At 40.9% G+C, this 20,483-nt stretch overlaps 1 protein-coding gene across 7 annotated transcripts; it reads left to right on the top strand.

The window, feature by feature from the left end:
• Positions 1-1,418: 1,418 nt before the first annotated feature.
• LOC123512221 (MBT domain-containing protein 1-like) lies at positions 1,419-18,788 on the top strand. Of its 7 annotated transcripts, none has more exons than XM_045268474.1 (16): positions 1,419-1,574; positions 2,799-2,971; positions 3,411-3,602; positions 4,015-4,108; positions 4,927-5,108; positions 5,445-5,687; positions 6,075-6,192; positions 6,529-6,781; positions 8,302-8,426; positions 8,974-9,239; positions 9,582-9,812; positions 10,548-10,782; positions 11,028-11,276; positions 12,859-13,059; positions 13,378-14,117; positions 14,263-18,788. In XM_045268474.1, exons 1-16 carry the CDS (start codon positions 1,556-1,558, stop codon positions 14,440-14,442), a joined length of 3,501 nt encoding a protein of 1,166 aa, XP_045124409.1. In that variant the 5' UTR covers positions 1,419-1,555; the 3' UTR covers positions 14,443-18,788. The 7 variants fall into 7 exon arrangements, with proteins under 7 accessions (XP_045124409.1, XP_045124408.1, XP_045124407.1 ...); XM_045268473.1 differs by having other exon boundaries at positions 11,007-11,276; XM_045268472.1 differs by having other exon boundaries at positions 4,015-4,153.
• Positions 18,789-20,483: the final 1,695 nt, after the last annotated feature.

Raw genomic sequence — 20,483 nt, 5'->3', positions numbered from 1 at the left:
AAGATAATCAGTTGGGGTGTCATAGGCCTTTTCTTTCAATTGATAGTACAGGATATTTGCTAAACTATCACTAGGGTTGTAATAAATACATTTGGAGACCGTCGAATTGCTTTCCTCGGACTATTGTAAGCAGCTGAGGTAGATCACTGAAACATTTAAAATTTTTCTATGAATCTATCTGTTTACCTTTGAGAACCACGATATATCTGGAACAATATTAATTGTAAGTTTAACGTGCCGCGTGGGAATGATGCTTAATTAATGCCCTTCTGACCTAATATACGGTATCTTTTTCATACTTGTCGTGAGTATGTGAATAGTGAAATAACACTTTCTTTTCCTAAAGTTATCATTCTTAGTTCAAACAGACATATCAGTGAGCTTCCTGTGAATTATTACTGACACATGTGAGAGTGGTTGTGTAATACGAATGTTGTAAGAAGCGTGGCTTTAAATAAGATTTAGTTATCTCAGTAGTTAATTCATTTCTTCGTTACGTATTCGTGTGCACGTGTACGTGTTATATGGGATCCTGTCGCGACACGTGTATTGTACATTGTATGATAAGAATACCGCTCACCGATAAGGCTCAAACTCGAGTAGCAGCTCAGAATAAAACGTGTTCAACTGATTAAGTGGTTTATGTTCAAGAAGTCTCGGTATGGTGCCCTCTCGATTGAACACAGAATAGTAGGATAGGATACAAATGTTTGGTCACTCGATCAGTTTCTCCCACCGGAATATACATATATATATATAAAAAAAAAGCTAGAAATATAGATAAGTAACAATTAATACAAAATAACTATTGAAAACAGAACATCAGCATACGAAATTGTTGCCTTTATTCCCCCTGGCAGTAGTGGTGGTGATAGCAATAATTGATATAGTAGTTGCTAATAAACGTGTTATTTGAGAAAGATCATGTTTAACATCTGCCGTTAGGCTTTCTGTACATGAATATCATTAATGACAAGAGTTGAACCTGCAAATCACGGTGACCCAAGCTTAAATGTCAGGCCGCCCTGGACAGGCAAGCATTGTGGTGGCGGCAAACGCGTGCCTGCGAGGGAACGGTACTGCCAAGATCACATACTTCCTTATTGCCAGCAAGCGGTATGCATAGATTATCACTTGAAACATCAAATTAGAGCTTTCTTGCCATTATGCGTGGCATGTATTTTTTTGTTTGAAAAATTACCGAGTAAGTGTTTCGCACAATTGTGTTTATTCTTGAATCAGCGTTATAAAATTCCAATATTTTTTTTCGTGGATGCCACATTCCACGAGATTAATTCAAAGATGTGAGGCGGTTAAAGAGAACTTAAACTATGCAAATTTACTATCTATTTTGCATGGTTGCTACGAATCTATTGATGTGTATTCGAAAGATACGGGTTTTTAAATGTTCATAAATTTCTCTTTGAAATTTGCGATAAAAATGTGTGCGCGTGCGCAGTGGTGTTGTTGTGGTGTGATCGATGCGGGGCTGGCGGGTCCGGAGGCGCCTCTAATTCACCTCATTTGATGCTTAGCAGCGCTCCCCGTGTTCCCCATGATGGCATCCCAAGATGGTAGGTGGCATAAGGGCCTCAGGTACCACGGGGGGCGTGTGTGGGGCCCGGCGCGCCCTTGGACAGCCAGGGCAACACTGTGTTGTGGCGGCGGCGGCGGCGCTCACCTCAATTACCCTAAACAATGTGACTAACAAAGGCACGCTACTCTCATGCCAGGCCTGCACGCCCTCGCCCCGTCTGCCCTGCCGCCCCTTCGTGTGCAGGAAGGTGTACTAGTGAGGGAATCACGCCCCAGGGGGTGCTGGCAGGCCCTGCCTAGTGAAATGTTAGGTGGTCCAGGCCAGCACCAGCCAGGCCGCCCTCCTCCCCACTATCCCTCACCTCGCCCCAGCACGCCCTGTCTGTGCTGCCCCCTGGCCTTCTTATTGCCTCCTGACGCACACTATAATGCACAGATGTAGTGTGGTTAAGTTAGGGAGTGTGTTAGTGTTAGGTAGTGTGGTGTACTGCACAGGCAGGCTCCACATGTTTGCCCTCCAACACTTCTCACTGCTGCACCTGTTTCATATCACCTTGAGTTGTCACTGCATCAGGATTCAAATGATGGCAATAATTAAGTAGAGTCTAGCAGTAATATAAGCTATTTTTTCAGCTCTCAATCCCCACAATGTTGCAGGCTTTGTGACAAGCAGGGCTTTAGGGTGGGAGGAGCCAAATTTAGGCACTCGTGGATAAGGTCTAAAGACATAACATAACATAAATAATAGGATAACAAAGGGCCACCAGGGCCCATCTAGGTTATCCTGTATCAGTCGCACAGCGACCTCGTCATCAGTACTTAAAGATACACTTACAAGTACACAATACATTATATACTAATTCTAAATATTTGGCCCATTAACAGGGCTAAGTCCTGCAGCGAAATCCTCTACAATTTGTGGTTCCCATACATGGGGACACACCGCATTTAAAAAATTGGGGAAATTTTTCTGTGAGGTTTAGTGTCCTTAAGTAGGATCCAGGGGTTACCAGGTTAGGTTAGGTTTGATTGTCCAGAAGGGTAAAGCACCCCAGCTGTTAAGTTAAGCTTATTTTAAATACTGGAAAGGTTCCCCTCTTAGGCTTGTGTCCTTAAATATGAGGTCTAGTGGGGCAGAGCAATTCCCACAGTTAAGTTAGTGTTCTTATGGGGCATGTAAGCGGAGTGGAGGTTAGGCGTGAGCTGCGTCAGAACAAGTAGAATGCAGAACTTTGAGGAGCGCTCTCATCATTCTTCGGCAGACCTGGGGATGCTTTGGTACGGAGTGACAGGAGTGTCCTTCAACCCAGCGGACCCAGCTGAGGTGATGCTGAACACGGGCACCACTGCGCCCTTGCTGTCTGACCATCCCCGGCCCTTGGTGCCCACCCCAGTACCCTACACCGAGCCCTCTACCACACAGCACACCCAGATGGTGAGTGTAATACTGGTGGACTGCATATTTCATGTTGGCACCACTGCTTTCATGCTTCTTTTAACTTGTTGTGGAAGGTACTGCCAGGCACTGTGTAAGGAGACTGAGTATTCCCTCCACTATTACTACTTGTTATGAGAAAGTTATTGATGTCATGTTCTGATTGCAGTGTTTGGGACCTTAGTCTGTTATAAAGATTTTTTTTTTTTTTTTTTTTTTTTTTTTTTTCAAGTAATTGTCAAGGTGTTTTCCAGTACAATGCAATTCTGCACTCATGAATTGAGACCAGTGACAAACTACCTGATTTGATTTGTAACATTAGAAGTGTGTAAATTAGATGTTTGTAAATTCATACATCCAGTACTCAGACATGTGAATACCTGGTGATGTATGACTTATTGGCTGAGCGTTAAGCAATTTATTTTCCTCTGTGGCTTAGTTGTATGACCCTAACACCGGTGACTACGTGAGCCAGCCAGAATACATGTATGAGGCCTACGATGGGTACGATGAGGACTCCTCCAGCAGCCAGGTGATGCAGCAGCAGGGCACTCCACCAATCACGGAGCCTGGCATGGTGGAGCACCCGGATGAGTCTCCGCCGCCCATGCCTAAGTCCAAGAAGCCAAAGGTGTGTGTCCCCATGCACCTGTGTGTTGAGTGAGGCTTCAAATGCACCTCATCCCTTGGTGCACTCCTCTGTTATTGTGCAAAAATATCAGCAGGAACCAGAGGTGCTCTTTAGTTCCTCATTCCTATATATTCTCAGAAACCTAAGTTCTTCTCTGGTGTACTTGCTCAAACCATAGTAATGTAGATGTTAGTATTTATACTCAAGGAAATTTGGAGTGTCTGTCTTCTGTCTTTGTAAAGAATGCAAATACATTGTCTCTCCATTTACAAAGGGCAGAGTTACTATTTCTCTGTGTAGTATTTGATTGCCATCCTATTGTGTACTTGATACCTAAGATGATAAGTTTTAACAGACAAGAAGGTAAAAAGTTATAATTTTTTTACATAAGAAATATGTTTTTGCTCTCCAGGTTCACCAACACCCAGCACTGAAGTTGAAAACTCCAATAGCTTACCAGAAAGACACAGACTTGAGTGCTATTCCCATCATGCGGGAAGGAATGGGTAAGGCCACTTCTCAAGACTTTACAAGGCCTTTCGAACTGATAAGTAAATGTTCTTACTCCTGCTACTTTAACCCCTAAAGGACTGGCGGTGGTGGTGATGATTTTTGTCCTGCCGAAACTGGTTCTGCAGCGCTAAATGTTGAAAGTAGTTTGCATTCACACTTATCTTAAACGTAGCCTGCAGTGGAAGAGGAAATAAAATAGACTTTGAACTTAACTTAGTCTTCCTCTCCAACAATGCCATTCATATGTGTACATGGAGTGGATATGGAGAGACAATGAGATGAAAAGCAGACTTTTGGAAGGAGTGCATCTGCTTCCCCTGACTAGAAATGGTTAGCACCTAATGGAAACAGGTGCTGTGAGTGCTCAATGCTTTTTAAGCACTTTTATAGAATTCCTACCCCATTGCACTCTCTCCCTTTCAAGACATACAGCAAGTGGTCAAGTGGGAGTGGGTAACACACAGGGCGTTGAGGTCCAGGGGGCATGAGGGTGTGGGCAGAGAATCAGGTTAGTCAGAATCACTATCACTGTGTTTGCTTGTGGTGAAAGCAAAGCAGAGATAGAGATTAGCCTAAATAGCTCGCAAGCAGTGTTAACAAAGACTAAACTTTAAAAAGTAGTTGTAATAACCACCTCTACCTCTGGTCCTTGGCTGATAAAGCAGCTGTAGCTGCCTCCGGTCCTTTTGGGGTTAACACACTCTGGATCAGAATGTATGTATATTACTGTATTACATAGACAAAGTTCCTGGAGGTAGAGTGAACTATAGGCAGGTATTTACACCATGTCCCAACCTCTACTTTGCAACAGCGGTTTGTGAGAAGTGTGGAGCCATTGGAGTCAAACATGCATTTTATGGGAAGGAGAGAAAGTTCTGCAGTTTGTCATGTGCTCGTGGACCGCTGCCCCCATCGCAGGCTCTGGCTGTGGCCCGGCAGATGGAGAAGGAAGTCCCTGAAGAACCTGCCAAGGTTGTGCTGCCAACACCTGAGGTAAAGTATTGAAGGCCTGAAGGCTTGTGCTCTGCTAAAGAGTTATGTTGTAAAGTGTTGAATGTGTTGTGCTGTGCCTTTCCCAGTTTGCAGTGACTGCTGTGAGTGAAAACCTGTGCATGTACTTGTATATTTCTACAGAAGTTTCATTAGTTTTAGAACATCTTTGCAAGAGTTTTTAGCTATTTCATTTTTGTGATTTGACTCTTATCTAGGGATGATAAAGGAAGGTGGATGAAAAGTAAATGAAATAAGTTTTTCTGGAATTGTTAAGAATAGATTGGGGATAAGGCAGCCTGTGAGACTGGTGGTAATGATGATGTTTTCCTATTGCAGCAAATTGTCAACCAGGTTCCTCCTTTATCTCCTGAGGTATTGCCCCAAGGCGGCTCAACGATCACCAAGCCTAGCCAGGTGGTGCAGCCTCAGCCTGTCACAGTGCCCCAGGAAACCTTGTCCTCCCCTACGTACCTTCCCCCATCAGAGTCTACGGTGGACCTAGAAGGAACATTTTCGTGGGCCTCTTCTTACCTGGATGATTCCAACTTCAAAGCTGTTCCTGTTAGTTGTTTTAAACATGTAAGTTAACTTTTTTTTTTTATTTATTTTTTTTTATACTTGAGACATATTTCCAATATATGATATTAAATAATTTTGAAACTTGAATTTGTCTGCTTCTGTATTGCTTCTTTGCTCTGACTTGAGCTCTTTCAAAGGGAGATTTTAAGACATTTAATCTTTCTTTAGGGACTGGCACCTCAGTTGGTTGTTGGTCTTTTTTATTTTTGCTCTTTGTGTTGTGCTTGGCCAGTGCCCCTCTAAAGTTTAGACAAAATTTAATTGACTGTGCATGATGGAAAATGTCAAATTATAAAAGGGAAACTGAGGAATCTTAATAATAGAAGTTGGAAAGTAGTTTTGGAAGATGAGAAGCTCTTAATTCCTTTGTCTGTGATCCCTGTGTAGGCTCCCATGGCTGAGTGCTGGGACCAGATGAGTGCCGGCATGAAGGTGGAAGTGGGATGTGGGGAGGAGGGGGTCACCAAGGATGCCTACTGGGTGGCCACTGTCATTGCTATAGGAGGTAAGGCTAAGAAACAAAAAAAACAATTGCACAATCATTGAAATTTTTATAAAGATTTTTTGTTTTGTATTTGTATTTATAATTTTTTATGGTTTTCTTAACCTTAAATTGTAAGCTTATGAATGTTTTAATGGATTGTGCAACTGTTCTCCATTAAGTGAAGGTCAGAGTGCCTCCTCTTTAACATTAGGCACTAAGTGATTAGAGTGATGTGAATGAGTGTGAATATGAAAATAGTATCATGTCTCAGTCACCATGCTTTTTGGAGACAACTTTGGTAGATGCAGCTTTCTTGAGCAATCCTGTACTTCACTAAAGCTTCATGACACCTTGCAGGATTCAAAGCCAAGCTGCGATTTGAAGGCTTCGTAGAGGACAGTTCCAAGGATTTCTGGGTGGACTTGTGCTCAGAGGAGGTGCATCCGGTGGGTTGGTGTGCCACGCAAGGCCGGCCACTCATCCCTCCGCGCAGCATCCAGCACAAGTACAAGGACTGGAAGGAGTTCCTCATGCGCCGGCTCACTGGTGCACGCACACTGCCTACCAACTTTGTGTCCCGTGTTGTGGAGAGTCAGAAGTCCCGGTTCAGGTGGGTCAGGTCCATAGCAGGCCACTGTTGGTACACACACACACACACACACACACACACACACACACACACACACACACACACACACACACACACACACACATGGGAGATGGAGTAGAACTGGAGAAAGTAAAAAAGGAAAAGGACTTAGGAGTGACAATGGAAGAAAACAGTCAATTGGTAAGCTATATTGATAGAATTTTTAAAGAAACATATAATTTGCTAAGGAATATTGGAGTAGCATTTCACTACATGGACAAAAAAATGATGAAGAAATTGATAAGTACTATAATAAGATCCAGATTGGAATATGCAGGAGTAGTGTGGACTCCTCATAAAAAGAAACACATAAGTAAGTTGGAGAGACTACAAAAAATGGCTACAAGAATGGTTCCAGAATTTGAAGGGATGACATATGAGGAGAGACTTAAGGCTATGGATCTACCAACCCTGGAACAAAGAAGGGAGAGAGATCTGATACAAGTTTATAAATTGATCAACGAAATGAACCAAGTGGATAATGAGAAACTGATCCTGAGAGAAGAGTATGACATTCAAAGCACAAGATCGCATAGTAAAAAGCTGAGAAAAGGAAGATGTCTGAGATATGTTAAAAAATACAGTTTCCCGCAAAGATGTACTGAGACGTTGAACAGTTTAAATGAAGTAGTGTCTGCAACGAGTGTGCTTACTTTTAAAGTAAGATTGGATAAGTGTAGATATGGAGACGGGGCCACACGAGCATAAAGCCCAGGCCCTGTAAAACTACAACTAGGTAAATACACACACACACACACACACACACACACACACACACACACACACACACACACAGGGAGGTCTTCTTTGTTGCTCCAGTAAGCTGTCTTAAGTATAGCAATCAATAAACAAAATTTTTTTTGCATGATTTTTTTATGTTTATATATTTACACAAACTATGATTCATAGTACTAAATATTTCTGCCCATCTTGATAGACATGAGTTGCTTAGTGACAAATAGGATATATTCTGTTGTGAGGAATGTTGTGCCAGATGTTTTTTTGAGTGTGTTATTACAAGGGTTTCCATAGACTCAAGCAAGGAGGGAGTGTCTTGATGGTCCTCTGTCATAACCACCTTGAGGGACACAATCAGAAGTTGTGAGGTGTCACAGAGAGAGAGAGAGAGTTGGATTGATAATCTTTATTGGCCTTGGGTAAAGCAGGTAATGCAAGAGTTATTCAGTACTCTTAATCATTCATACCTTTCTTAGATAAACTCTGGAACTCTCTACCGGCCTCTGTATTTCCATCTACATATGACCTGAACTCATTTTAAAGGGGGATGTCAAGACATTTATCCTATTCTTTTGGGTAATTCTCTCAGACTTACTCAGGGACTGGCATCTAAGTGGGCCTTTTATCTAAATATTTTTTTTTATTCCTGGCCAGGTTACCCCTCATAGATAATAGAAAAAAAAAAAGGTGATAGATGTTGAAATGTTCAGAATGTAAATGTTTTTTTTTCATGTTCTGCTCAGGCCGGGGCTTAACCTTGAAGTTGTGGATAAGAACAGAATTGCACAAATGAGAGTGGCTACAGTGACGGAGGTTGTGGGGAAGCGTCTGCACCTCAGGTATCACGGAGCACCTCCTGACGACAACGGTAAGGAACAACTGCTCAAATGGACCACTGACACACCTTACCACTCACCACAGACGTGTGTTGTGCAGTGTACAATAGTCATACAGTGTTGGTCAATTGGGATTTACAAATTAACCTTGTTTCAGAAAAGCTGTTTGTAAATTGTAGTTATATGTTAATTTTTTATGCATTTTTATTTCATTTTAGGTAAATGTTTTTAGATATTCATAAATGTTAATTTGCATTTGTGAATATGGACAAGATTACTTCAGTCTCAAGTTAAATGTTCTTTGATTGGGATAAGTCTATGTTTTGATTGCTTATTACAACACACAAGAATTTTATCCCTTTCTTTTGGATAATTCTCTCCTACCGGCTCGGAGACTGGCATCTCAGTGGGCCTTTTTTGTTTGATAATTTTTATTGCCCTTGGCCAGATTTCTTCTCTTACATAAAAAAGAAAAAAAAATCAGTGCTTATATGCTTCTAGACTCGTGGCCTTTAAATGAGGTATATCATGTTGATGACCCAGTCACCAGATAATGGAAGATGCTTGTTGCCTCTGCAGGATTCTGGTGCCATGAGGACGCTCCCATCATTCACCCGGTGGGCTGGTCAAGGGAGGTGGGCCATGAGATAGTAGCAAGCCAATCCTACCATGAAAAGTGCATCCGTGGCACCTACGACCCCAATGACGCCCCACCTGAGCTGTTCGTTGCAACCCCCTTGCCTGCCTATCTTCGGAATGCCAAGACGACTTTTGCAGAGGGGATGAAACTGGAAGCCATCGATCCTCTCAACTTATCTGCAATCTGTGTGGCAACGATAATGAAGGTACAACTTGTCATGTCTGCAAAAAAATCCTCTGTCTTATTTTCTTCTCGTTCACTGGTATCATTGGAATTAAATTTTTTAAGTTGAATCTGCATCCACTTTTGCTACAAACTCATTGTGCCTGATCTCCAAAAAGTTCTCTGTGTCATAGCTTTCTTGTTCACTGGTGTCATTGGAATTAGATTTATAAAGTTGATTCCATACCCATTGTTGCAACTCACCCATGCTGCCTTACCTCCAAAAAAAGTCCTCTATCATATTTTTTCTTTTTCACTGGTGTCCTTGAAATTAGATTGTTGATTCCATATGCATTGTTGCCACTAACCCTTGCCTTCCCTGCAGGTCCTACACAACAACTACCTCATGATAAGGATAGACAGCTATGAATCAGACGACACATGTTCTGACTGGTTCTGCTACCATGCAACCTCCCCCTGTATCTTTCCTGCTGGCTTTTGCGAGATGCACAACATCCCCCTGACGCCTCCCCGGGGCTATGAGGGACAGTTCTCCTGGTTTACATACCTCAAGAAGACTCAGGCCACTGCTGCACCGCCATCCCTCTTCAACAGGGTGAGCAACCACTGGGATCTTTGTGATTTGGTAGTCTTTCTTCTTTCTTATTCTTTATCTTATTCTTCTTATTATTATCATTATTTTTTCTAATGTTAGGGTCACTAGCCAAAGCTAACAAACAGCAAAAGATTGAAAAGAGGGGCATTAAGGTGTCAGTTCAAATAGAAATATCAAAAGAGTCAGCCAAAATTAGGAAGATAAGTATTTTGAAAACCCAGATTATCCCTTTCCATTGGGAGTTAAAAGAACTGAGTATGTGTGTGTGTGTATGTGTGTGTAATTCACCTCGGTCGCCTGCTGGTCACCCAGCCAGTCTTCCCCATTACGGAGCGAGCTCAGAGCTCATAGACCGATCTTCGGGTAGGACTGAGACCACAACACACTCCACACACCGGGAAAGCGAGGCCACAACCCCTCGAGTTACATCCCGTACCTATTTACTGCTAGGTGAACAGGGGCCACACATTAAGAGGCTTGCCCATTTGCCTCACCACGCCAGGACTCAAATTCGGGCCTCTCGATTGTGAGTAGAGCGTGCTAACCCCTACACTACGTGGTGTGTGTGTGTAAGTGGTTGTTATGGTTTTATTAATGATTAGTGCTTGACTTTAATTTTTTTCATGCACATTCTATTTAAGGCCTGCAGGTATACTATTGTAAAAGTAGTGATTAAAAGGGAGATCATTGTAACTGTGATGGCTTTGGGCTATGCATTTTTGTGATGTATTTCAGGAAGTGCCCACTCATGGCTTTGAGGAAGGGATGGCTCTGGAGTCGGCAGATTTGATGGATCCACGGCTGGTTTGTGTGGCCACAGTGAAGCAGGTGAAGGGAAGACTACTGAAGGTGCACTTTGATGGCTGGGAAAGTGATTTTGACCAGTGGATTGACTACCAGTCCCCTGATATCTATCCTGTTGGCTGGTGTGACATGTCTGGCTACAGACTGGAGGGACCAAAGTCTGAAGGTATAACAGCAAACACCATTAAAGACTATGTGAAAAGCATATGGGAAACTGATAAAAAATGTAAAGCCTGCAAAAAGCTCACATGAAATAGATATAATGCTAAAGTGTCATAATTTTTAGGGGAAACTTGTATATCTTAGTCTAGATACAGACAGAAGGAAGTTGTATATATTTGCATGACATGACAGAAAACCAATTTGGATATCTTTTCAAACCTCCATCAGTCCTCTGCACGTCCCTTACAGTTCTTACACCACAAGTGCCAAAGAGAAAACCAAAAGGTGGGTGGAAGTATGGGAAGCCTGGGCGACGGGGGCGACCCATGGGGAACAAGAAGCTGGGTAAGGTGGGCAGTGGCAGCATGAACACCAATGGCAATTCAGCACTTGCCCAGAAGCGAAGAGGCCGCCCACCCAAAGAAAGGAACCAGGGTGAGACAGGATACGACGAGTCACCCACCCCGCACATCAAGCCCATCGAAAATGAGAATTCAGGTGAGCTGCTCCTACCCCACCTTAGGCTTGTACTCTTTCTGTATCCTGGGTTTTGCACTGAATCTGAGGCAATACAGGAACTAACCATCTTTATTACTTTCTGTTCTCAACTTGTTGGGGCTTGCCTGGTTTTGCTGTCTGGCTAGTTATAAGTTTCTACATGTCTTACTTTATCTATTTAAATAAGTGTTTTTATCTGTTTCTTGTTATTCGCTACAGGATGGCTACAGCAGAAATATTCACTTGCTCTTTCTCATACCTTCTTACTTTCTTATAGTCTCCTGGCTTTCCCAACCATGTGCTCTTAATTATGCCAAGTTTTCATATGCTCTTAAAAGTTTACATCTATAGCCTCCATCTTACTCTCTCATGATGTCTATAGTCTCAATCTCTTCAGGTGACCAAATCTTCCCAGGATGTGGCTTTGGAAAACTTACTTCACTCCACATAATGTTCTTTCTCATACCAGATGTGTAGATCTTTTATTTATCATTTGTTACAGCATCTTTCTTAATACACATTACTATTCATCAGTTTTGATAGTCTGCCATATTTTCTGCACCTTCTCAATAATAATTACTGTAATTTTTCTCCCTTTGAAAACTTCATCTTATGCATTCCCCATTACATAAGGCCAGCAAATGGTATGAAAACTCCTTTACCAGTGCTTCTGCAAACACTTTACATTTGCTGCCTTCACCATGACATCTGTGAGCAGGTTTGTATCCATCTTTCATTTAACAGTTGTTGCACTGTACGCTCCAAAACTGCTAGTTTCTGCTGAGGAATTTTATAACATTGGAAGATGTGCCACACTCATTTTTAAAAGATTTTACTTCATGGTTAGACTGCTGTCTTATATTTACTGCTACAAGTTCATCTCCATATGGTACATCTCATTTCCACACACATAACACAGGTATGATGTCAAAGAGGATCATTGGAAAGTGTACTGGATATGATATTGCTTCTTACCTCCTGCATCTTATAGTATCCTGCCTGCAGCCATCATACATGTGACTTGGATAAGTGGACCATTTATGGCCATGTGTTGCTTTTCTTCTATCAAAGATGATCTCAAAGGTCAATTTTATGCACACCATCAGCTGTGCTGTAAAAAGTTAACTCCATGATGTGTTTAGGGTGCTCCAAACACATGCATGTGAATTTTATTAAAGACCTTCCTGAAGTACAAATATTCTGTATCAAATAAATAAATGAATAACAGCAGGCTTTCACTGTAGCTTCTCTCTCTTGTGTGTGGTCTAGCAAGGGCTTTCATGTTGAAGCTGGAGGCCTGACTGGCCCTTCTTGCTCTGTTGCAGATGTTGCCTGATTTGAGACCACCAGGTGTACCTGAAGTTGACTGGTTGGTTATTGTTCAAAATATTAAGCTCGCAAAAATCACTCAAATAAAATCATTGTCCGTCTTTGGAGTCTGCTCAAAATGGAAGATATCACTACCTAAAGTGTGGCATTCATTCAAAGATTTCATGCATTTTTCCCCGAAACATTTAGGCGTCCAGATAACACTGATGAATTGGTCCATATAGCTTCATATCATTCTGTCTGTTTTGGGCAGACTTCTTACCGATCGAAGAAGAGAGCTCGTCAGCTCCCAGAGTCCATCGAAGCCACAACAAAAAAGATGCCAGACGATCTCCCAGGGCCGCTAGCACTCTCTCTACTACTGCCAGTAACACTAAGACTCTCCCTGTGAGGTCCACCCGAGCGAGGACTCTCACAGGCTCCTACAACCAGTCAGATGAGGAGGATATCTCAGGTTTGAACTTGTCACTAAAAAGAAATTGCTGTGCAAATTTGTGATGCCTTCTGTGATTATCATAATCAGATGTGACACCAATCTAAGAGACTGTTGTCTGCATATTGGATGGTTCATTGTTGAAGAGTAAATATGGTATGACTCCTGCTCAACACTGGACTGTGTGGGTCCACCACAGAACACTGATATAGTTCAGTAGCTGTACACTCCTTGCATTCTGAAACCAAGACCTTTTGTTTGACACCACAAAACATGCTAATATATGAAATAGACATGTTGCCTTGTTTTGAGATCCTTAAATCCTCTTTAATGTTGCAGATGAAACATCATCAGGCGTCGCCTCACTGGACGGCAACGAAAGCTCTGGGGAGGCTTGGGACGTGGACGAGAAGTCGTGCAATCCATCATCAGCTGCTTCGTCTACACCTCCATCGAGTCTGCCTGGGGATTTGTCCAATGCAAGCTTCACTCCTTCCTCTGTGTCAGAAACTAAAATGGGGAATTTCACAAGCCATCCTATTCAGTTTGATCAGCCTAGTGCAGAAGACAACACTTGCTATTCAAATGCATCACCAAACTTGCAGAGCAGAATTGAACCCATGAGAAATGTGAGAAATGTATGTTCCAATAGTACAATACAGCAAGTTGCCCAGACAGTCAATGAGTCATCCACAGTCAAGGGCTCGGCCACACAGACTGTCCCCTTCACCACCAGTATAAAAGCCAGTACCTCAGGAAATCCTAGAGACTTGATCAAGTCCCAAGTTCCTGGGCAGCTTTCCTCTCAGAAAAATGGCAGTCTTCAGCAGGATAAGACAACATCCCAGTCTCCAGTTGTAACATCCACAGTCACCCAACAAGTGTCCACCAATCCTCAAGTGTCCCTTGTGTCAGCAACACAGAGTGAGAGTGAAACTAAATACTTTATTCCAAGGCTCATTGACGGCCCAGTGAAGGACGGATCAAAGGTTCGGCCCAAGCTGTGGACACCTCAAGACGTCGCCGAGTTCCTCAAGACTAACGACTGTGGGGCTTATTGTGACAATTTTATATCACAAGTAAGTGTGCACCAGTTATGCCTTGCGTAATGGTCAATGGTGACTACCTTATAGCTGTTCCTCACAGATGTCAAATTATGCAAATTTGTTTGAAATGCCATAATGTTTAATAGTAATCTCACCACACATTGTCTTGCTGCCACAGAACATCCACGGCTCCAAGCTCCTGACACTGTCCCAGAATGAAGTGATGGGCCTCACAGGAATGAAGGTTGGCCCCTCCCTCAAGATACACGACCTGGTGCAGCAGCTGCTGGCCCTGGTCAACCCCGCCCAGGCCCGATACCAGGCCACGCTCATGAAGAGGGGACTCTCCTTCACGTAGGGCACTTCCTCCCCTCCTTTACCAAATAGTGTGAGTAATAGTAGAACGTGTTGGCATTCTTACAGTTCACTGGATGTGGGAAGGTTCAGCCACTTACCTAATATTTATGATAAATTGGTGTCTTAGGTAAGACTAGACCACTGAAACTATAACAAATAAGAGTAATATGCATTTTTAATAATACATTTCCTGTGGCATTTTGGGCATACAAGATTACTGTCAGTCAGTCAGTGCATATTACATACTTTCCTGTAAATTAGTGATTGCTCCATAAAAGTGTACATATATAGATATTTTTGGATCCTTCAAAGAAAATACCACATTTTATCCTGGGTTTCCTTTACAACATAAGAAATAGTCCTGAGCCTGAAATGCAAAGGAACACAGTCCAAACTGCTTTACTTCATAGTAAGATATTTTTCCAATATGCTGAAATACCTGGGGCATTATTTTATTACTTACAAGCTAACTTAAGTTAATCCAACAAACTCCAGTTTTCAGTTGAAAATTACGACATAAATAACTGAGGAGGCACCTAGAGCCCAGAGTTGTGTAAATAATTGATAGGCTATTTTATAGAGTATCATTTAAGTAATTAGTGTATATACTGTATTTGTACGATGTGCATAAATGTTAAGTTAATGACTAGAACACTAAATGGCCCAGTAAAATAAATGGCCTAAATTTGTAGGAGATTTGCTGCATGTAGGCTGACATGGTTACTAGTTTGGCTTGGAACCAGCAAATAGAAGATATCAAACAGATAGTTCATAGTTTTACCTTTCTGGCTGTAATTTCAAACCTCTTGATTATGTTTAAGCCCTCTCCTCCAATACGTAATCTCATTCTCAGGGTCTCAGAGGGATGCTTGTGCTATGCCAGTGTCTAAAATATTCCTTCTAAAATCTTCATAATGATCCTTGGTGAAGTCTTGAACACTTAGAGGCCAGATGGAAGAAGAGAGAAATAGAAGATGTGTGTTTGGCTTCCTTGCATATTCAGATTTGCTTGAGTTGTGCATATGAAATGTTGATCTTTTGTATAATAATTACCTTGCTCTGTTCAGTTTAATCTTGTTCAATGAATTAGCTATGCAATATTTTGTCCAGTATTTAATGCATTAATTTTGAATAAGTTCTCAGAAAAAAATAACTTGAAAAAACATTTTAACAGGCAGAGAATTTGAAAGCAATGAGATATTTGTCTCTTGTTTGTGCTCAAATCAACAGGCATGTAATATTTTGCTCATGTAAGTTATACATCAATGTTTTATTTAGCCAGCCTTTAGAGTATTAATATATGCTTTTGTAAGCCAGTGACACCTTCTGCATAGGATGTTGTATGGAGTATGTCCTGCCTCTTTTCCTTCCTTGCCCACCCCCAACAAAACTATTCTCAGATTTCAGTATTCATTCTCCTGTGTGTGTGTGTGTGTGTGTGTGTGTGTGTGTGTGTGTGTGTATTGGAAGAGCTTCAGTAAACATGTTCACTTGACATTGCACAGTCCATTCTGATCTCATTTCATACTAGTACTTCTCAAATACATTGATTTTATCTAAGTTTCAAGTTTTTTATGAGTTGTGGATTTGTGCAAATTGTAATGTAAAGTTTTATATGCATTTATTGGTATGCAAACATGAACTCTTTCACTGACTTCACCTCCTCCACTTGTATTGTCATTGCAGGAATGATAGCTTCTTTAGTTAGGTATGATGGAGAATACAAGTCTTTTGATACAAGGTTCTCTCTCTCTCTCTCTCTCTCTCTCTCTCTCTCTCTCTCTCTCTCTCTCTCTCTCTCTCTCTCTCTCTCTCTCTCTCTCTCTCTCTCTCTCTCTCTCTCTCTCTCTCTCTCTCTCTCTCTCTCTCTCTCTCTCTCTCTCTCTCTCTCTCTCTCTCTCTCTCTCTCTCTCTCTCTCTCTCTCTCTCTCTCTCTCTCTCTCCATTATGTTTCCCAGCTGTTGTTTGTCTGCTGTCCTGTGGAACCCTGACAGAGCCATCCTCTTGTGAGGAGTCCTCAGGAATGGGTGTTTTATATACACTGAGCATATTGTTAATTTATTAAATGTAGGAAAATGGAACAAATCATGAACTTCCTTTAGCTTTGGGCATACTTAGTAAAATTCAAATAAACATACAGAGCTTGTGTCTCCTGGAATGTTTTATGCAGAGGAAGTTGTGAGTGTCACTGCATACTATTATGCAATATGGCTATCCATCACATTTGTATTGAGGTGGGTAAAGGGTTATTGATTATTGTTGATTAAATGTTTAAGTGTCGTATCTAAATTTAGCACACTTTTATTTAAATGGATTTCATAGGCATTTTAAGAACAGCAAATAAAGAATTTCTTATTGTATGATTTTAAAGTTGGATAAGGACTGTAGTAACACTCTAAAGAAAATCTGTGCTCTGGTGTATCAAGTCACAGTTCCTGATTGGAGTGATTTACAAGTGATTGCTGGTGTGTGTAAGAGTGGCAACACCCTCCCTTCCTTCCTTATTTCCTTCTTTCTTTCCTTTCCTTCCTTTCTTTCTTTCTTTCTTTCTTTTTTCTTCCTTCCTTCCTCTCCCCTCCCTCCCTCCCTCCACAAAGACAAACTGTACACTGCATTGTTTGTATTGAAGACACCAAAGTTCCTCATTGGTTAAATAAGCCTTATTAATCATTAAATAATTTGTAGATTGACTTTTCACTCTGACTGGCCGGATGTGTCTCAGATTGTGCTGCAATGTTCTCCATTTGCAACCAGAGACATGTAGTTGTTATCCATGTGTTGACTGAACCAGTGAGCAAGAATGACGTTTCTCAATTACTATTTCTAATTTGTCTCCAGTCATGAGAGTTACTAACAAAGCTATTTTCTCTATATATACCAATCTGAACTTGGAATGTACTTTGTAGTAACTTTCAGTCATATTTCAGTACTTTTAGATTGATCTGGAAGGTTTATCCTTAATTTACTGGTTGATGATGCACATTATATTAAGAACAGCTTACTAAAGGAATGTTTTAAGACACCTGAAAGGATAAAGATGGGACTCTGCCAAATCTCTTGACGTGATGAGGAAGATTACACTTGAATGAATGCATGATTCATGACTCATTGTGTTTTGTAAATTCTTTCCCTTTTTATTTCATGGAAAAGAATTTTTGAAATGCAATTGTAAAGCATGTCATGGTATCCGAGTTAGAGTGGTGCCCATTTGTTACAGAGACCCGGGAGTGGAGTTATGGGGCTGTATGCCACTTGTAAAGGCGTAGTTTGAAATTGAGGATAGCAAACTTGAAAGTAGTAGTGGTTGTTACTACACCACAGAAGGAACCTGTCAAGAGTACATCCTGTCCTCATCTTCATAGTATATTGTACTGTTTGACTTGTTTTCCAACACAAGGCTGTTTGCTGAAGTAAGAGCCTTGCAACAGTGTTCTTTTTAGCCACACATGTGCATCTGTGATACAGGAGAGGAACTCCTAAAACAAAAGCTGCAGCCTTGAGGATCCCCAGTTACCCCTTATTTTTACAAGTTCTTGCTGTTGCTGCTACTGCTGAAGTGCATAAAGCACCAATAGTTTTTGTAATTTCATATGTATTTCTATAATTAATTGAAAGCATTACAGTTTTGCAAAGTTTCACTTGTGTTTTCTGCCCAGAGTGCATTGTTTGTGTGGAAGGAGTTTTCCATATAAATGAATGATACTAGAAAAAAAAATAAAGTATTCTTATATAAGCCAGCCACAGAATTGTGAACGCATTGCAGTAATACTACAAGCATAGAGCAATGTTGGTTATCATAGTTGTCAGTTACCTCTAGCTTGTCCTAATAATTAATGGGATTGAGATTTAGATGGGCAGGAGGATTTGATTCCTTTGTGAATTATTTAAGAATTTATATGACATACAGTTGCTGAAAATGAGTAACTGAAAAAATAATACTGGTGCCAGTTGAATATTGAATGTTGACATGTGGCATGATAGCTTAGTGCTTAGTGTGCTGGTAAGAGGGAGACTGTTAGGGCTAATTTCCTCTCATACTAAGGCCTGTTTTCCCTCAGTTGGGGAAAGGTACAGACTTAGATGGGGAATTGTGCCCTTGCTGTCCAGCTGGAGCAGGAAGCCAGCAACTTTTTGTTGGTATGTTTGTGCATGTGTGTGTCTGTGTGTGAGTGTCTGTATATGTCTACTTGCATGGACTAGGAATGGTTTGTGCAGTACCTCTGAAGAGGGAAATAAGTGATGTGTACAAATTTTTGTTAATGAAGCAACTTACACAAAGCAGCAGTAGCACAATCAGTTTCTGCCCATGTTGCTTGTTTTCTTTAAGAAATAAAAATAAGAACATTTTCAATGCAATTTTGGCATCCCATTCTCATCTGCTATTTCTGGCTAGTTCCTCCTGAGTGATAGTCAGTGGAAAGTTAAAACGAAGCATACAAGAAAAAAAAATTTGCATGTTTCTCCACAATGCCAATAACTAGTTCAGTTCATGTTTGTTGTTGTGTAATCTTAAAGATTTTGGATTTTTGTGTCAATTCATCTAATCAGATATTAAAATGGTAGTGTCTGCTGCTCTCAGGTGTCTGGCATTACTGAAACTAATTGCCAGAGTTTTCAGTCAAAGTTTGCACAAAGATATCTGAAATGTGCTTAGTTTGAGGCTTTGGTTAGTAACATGGAATGTAAGTACATATTTTAGAAATTGCCTCTTTAAACAATGTTTGCTGTGTAGATATATTTGCTTCATGTTACCCAGGAGAACCATAAGTTTGTGGTGATTATTTATCATCGCTGCTTGATTAATGAAATTAGTTTCTTGTTATTGTCAAGAATGGAGATCAATTGTGGTCATCATTATATATTTTGAGGATTTCTTTGTTTTTGCTCCATTGGATCAGTGATCACTGAGTGGATGTTACTGGACTTCATCTGTGAACTACTGCACCTTGATGACCTAATTTTATACATAGTAAGGGCTGTAATACTTGTATGCCTTCCATCCAATATAGTTCCTCATTCATCCTCTACTACAATTGTACTTCATCATAGTAAACTGTACAAAGAGAAAGGAAAACACATTCCTGGCCACAGTTCAGTTATTCATGCCTGGGTTACCCTGAAAATAGCATTTGTTTTTTATATGTTGTGTTGTTCACTGTTCTGCCTTGTAAGTTTTCTATAGTGACTGAAATTATGTGGATGAGTCAGTGCAGCAGTGTGAAGGTGTTACTCTGTTATAGAGGTGTAAATGTACTGCAATGTTTAAATTTTGACTTTTGTCATCAAGTAGATGACATTCACTTGACCATTGGCATATACATGTACCTTGTATGTAAAGAAAATGTGATATTGCAAGGCTACTAAGGTGTTGTGGCACTTGGTGCACACTACTTTTTTACAATCTTGTCAACATCTCAGAGTTGCTTCACATCTTACTTTTGATATTGTCATTAGTTCAAAATTATTACCACATCCCTAATTCATTACTTTTCTTTCTGAAATATAGATTTATGTATTGAAGGCTGGTTCACTCATTGTAAATTTCTTGATCCTCTGAAGTTGATGAGTTGCCATAGATCAGATCCTCTCTTGTCTCTGCCAGCTCTCTTCTAGAACATCTGACCTCTTCCACATTATCCTTAGTATTGTTGTAGTCTTTCTCTTCCACATTATCCTTAGTATTTGCTCCATTGTTGTAATCTTTCAGTGTCTTATAGTTATTGTTTGCAGAAAGCCACTGCCACCTCATGGGTATAATGGGAATTGATTTTAAAAGTTGGAATTTGATTTTAGATCAATTATATTTCTTGTAAAAACAGTTTAGTTTCAAGTGTAGGCAAAGATTAATGAGAGTTGGAATAAGCTATGCATTCATATTACCATATCCTAAGTAGGTACAGCATATCTACTGCACATAGTGGTAACACGCTGGCCTTGCATTGCTAAGGTTGGCAGATTGAGTCTCGCTCAGGCTCGTGAGTTTAAGCTGTTTACCGGGGGGGTTACTGCTGTGGTTAGAGCACTACAGTAGGGGGTTGGGTT

This window comes from Portunus trituberculatus, chromosome 33, assembly GCF_017591435.1.
Source record: "Portunus trituberculatus isolate SZX2019 chromosome 33, ASM1759143v1, whole genome shotgun sequence".
In the NCBI taxonomy this organism is placed as follows: domain Eukaryota; kingdom Metazoa; phylum Arthropoda; class Malacostraca; order Decapoda; family Portunidae; genus Portunus; species Portunus trituberculatus.
This window is presented reverse-complemented; position numbering and strand designations above follow the sequence as displayed.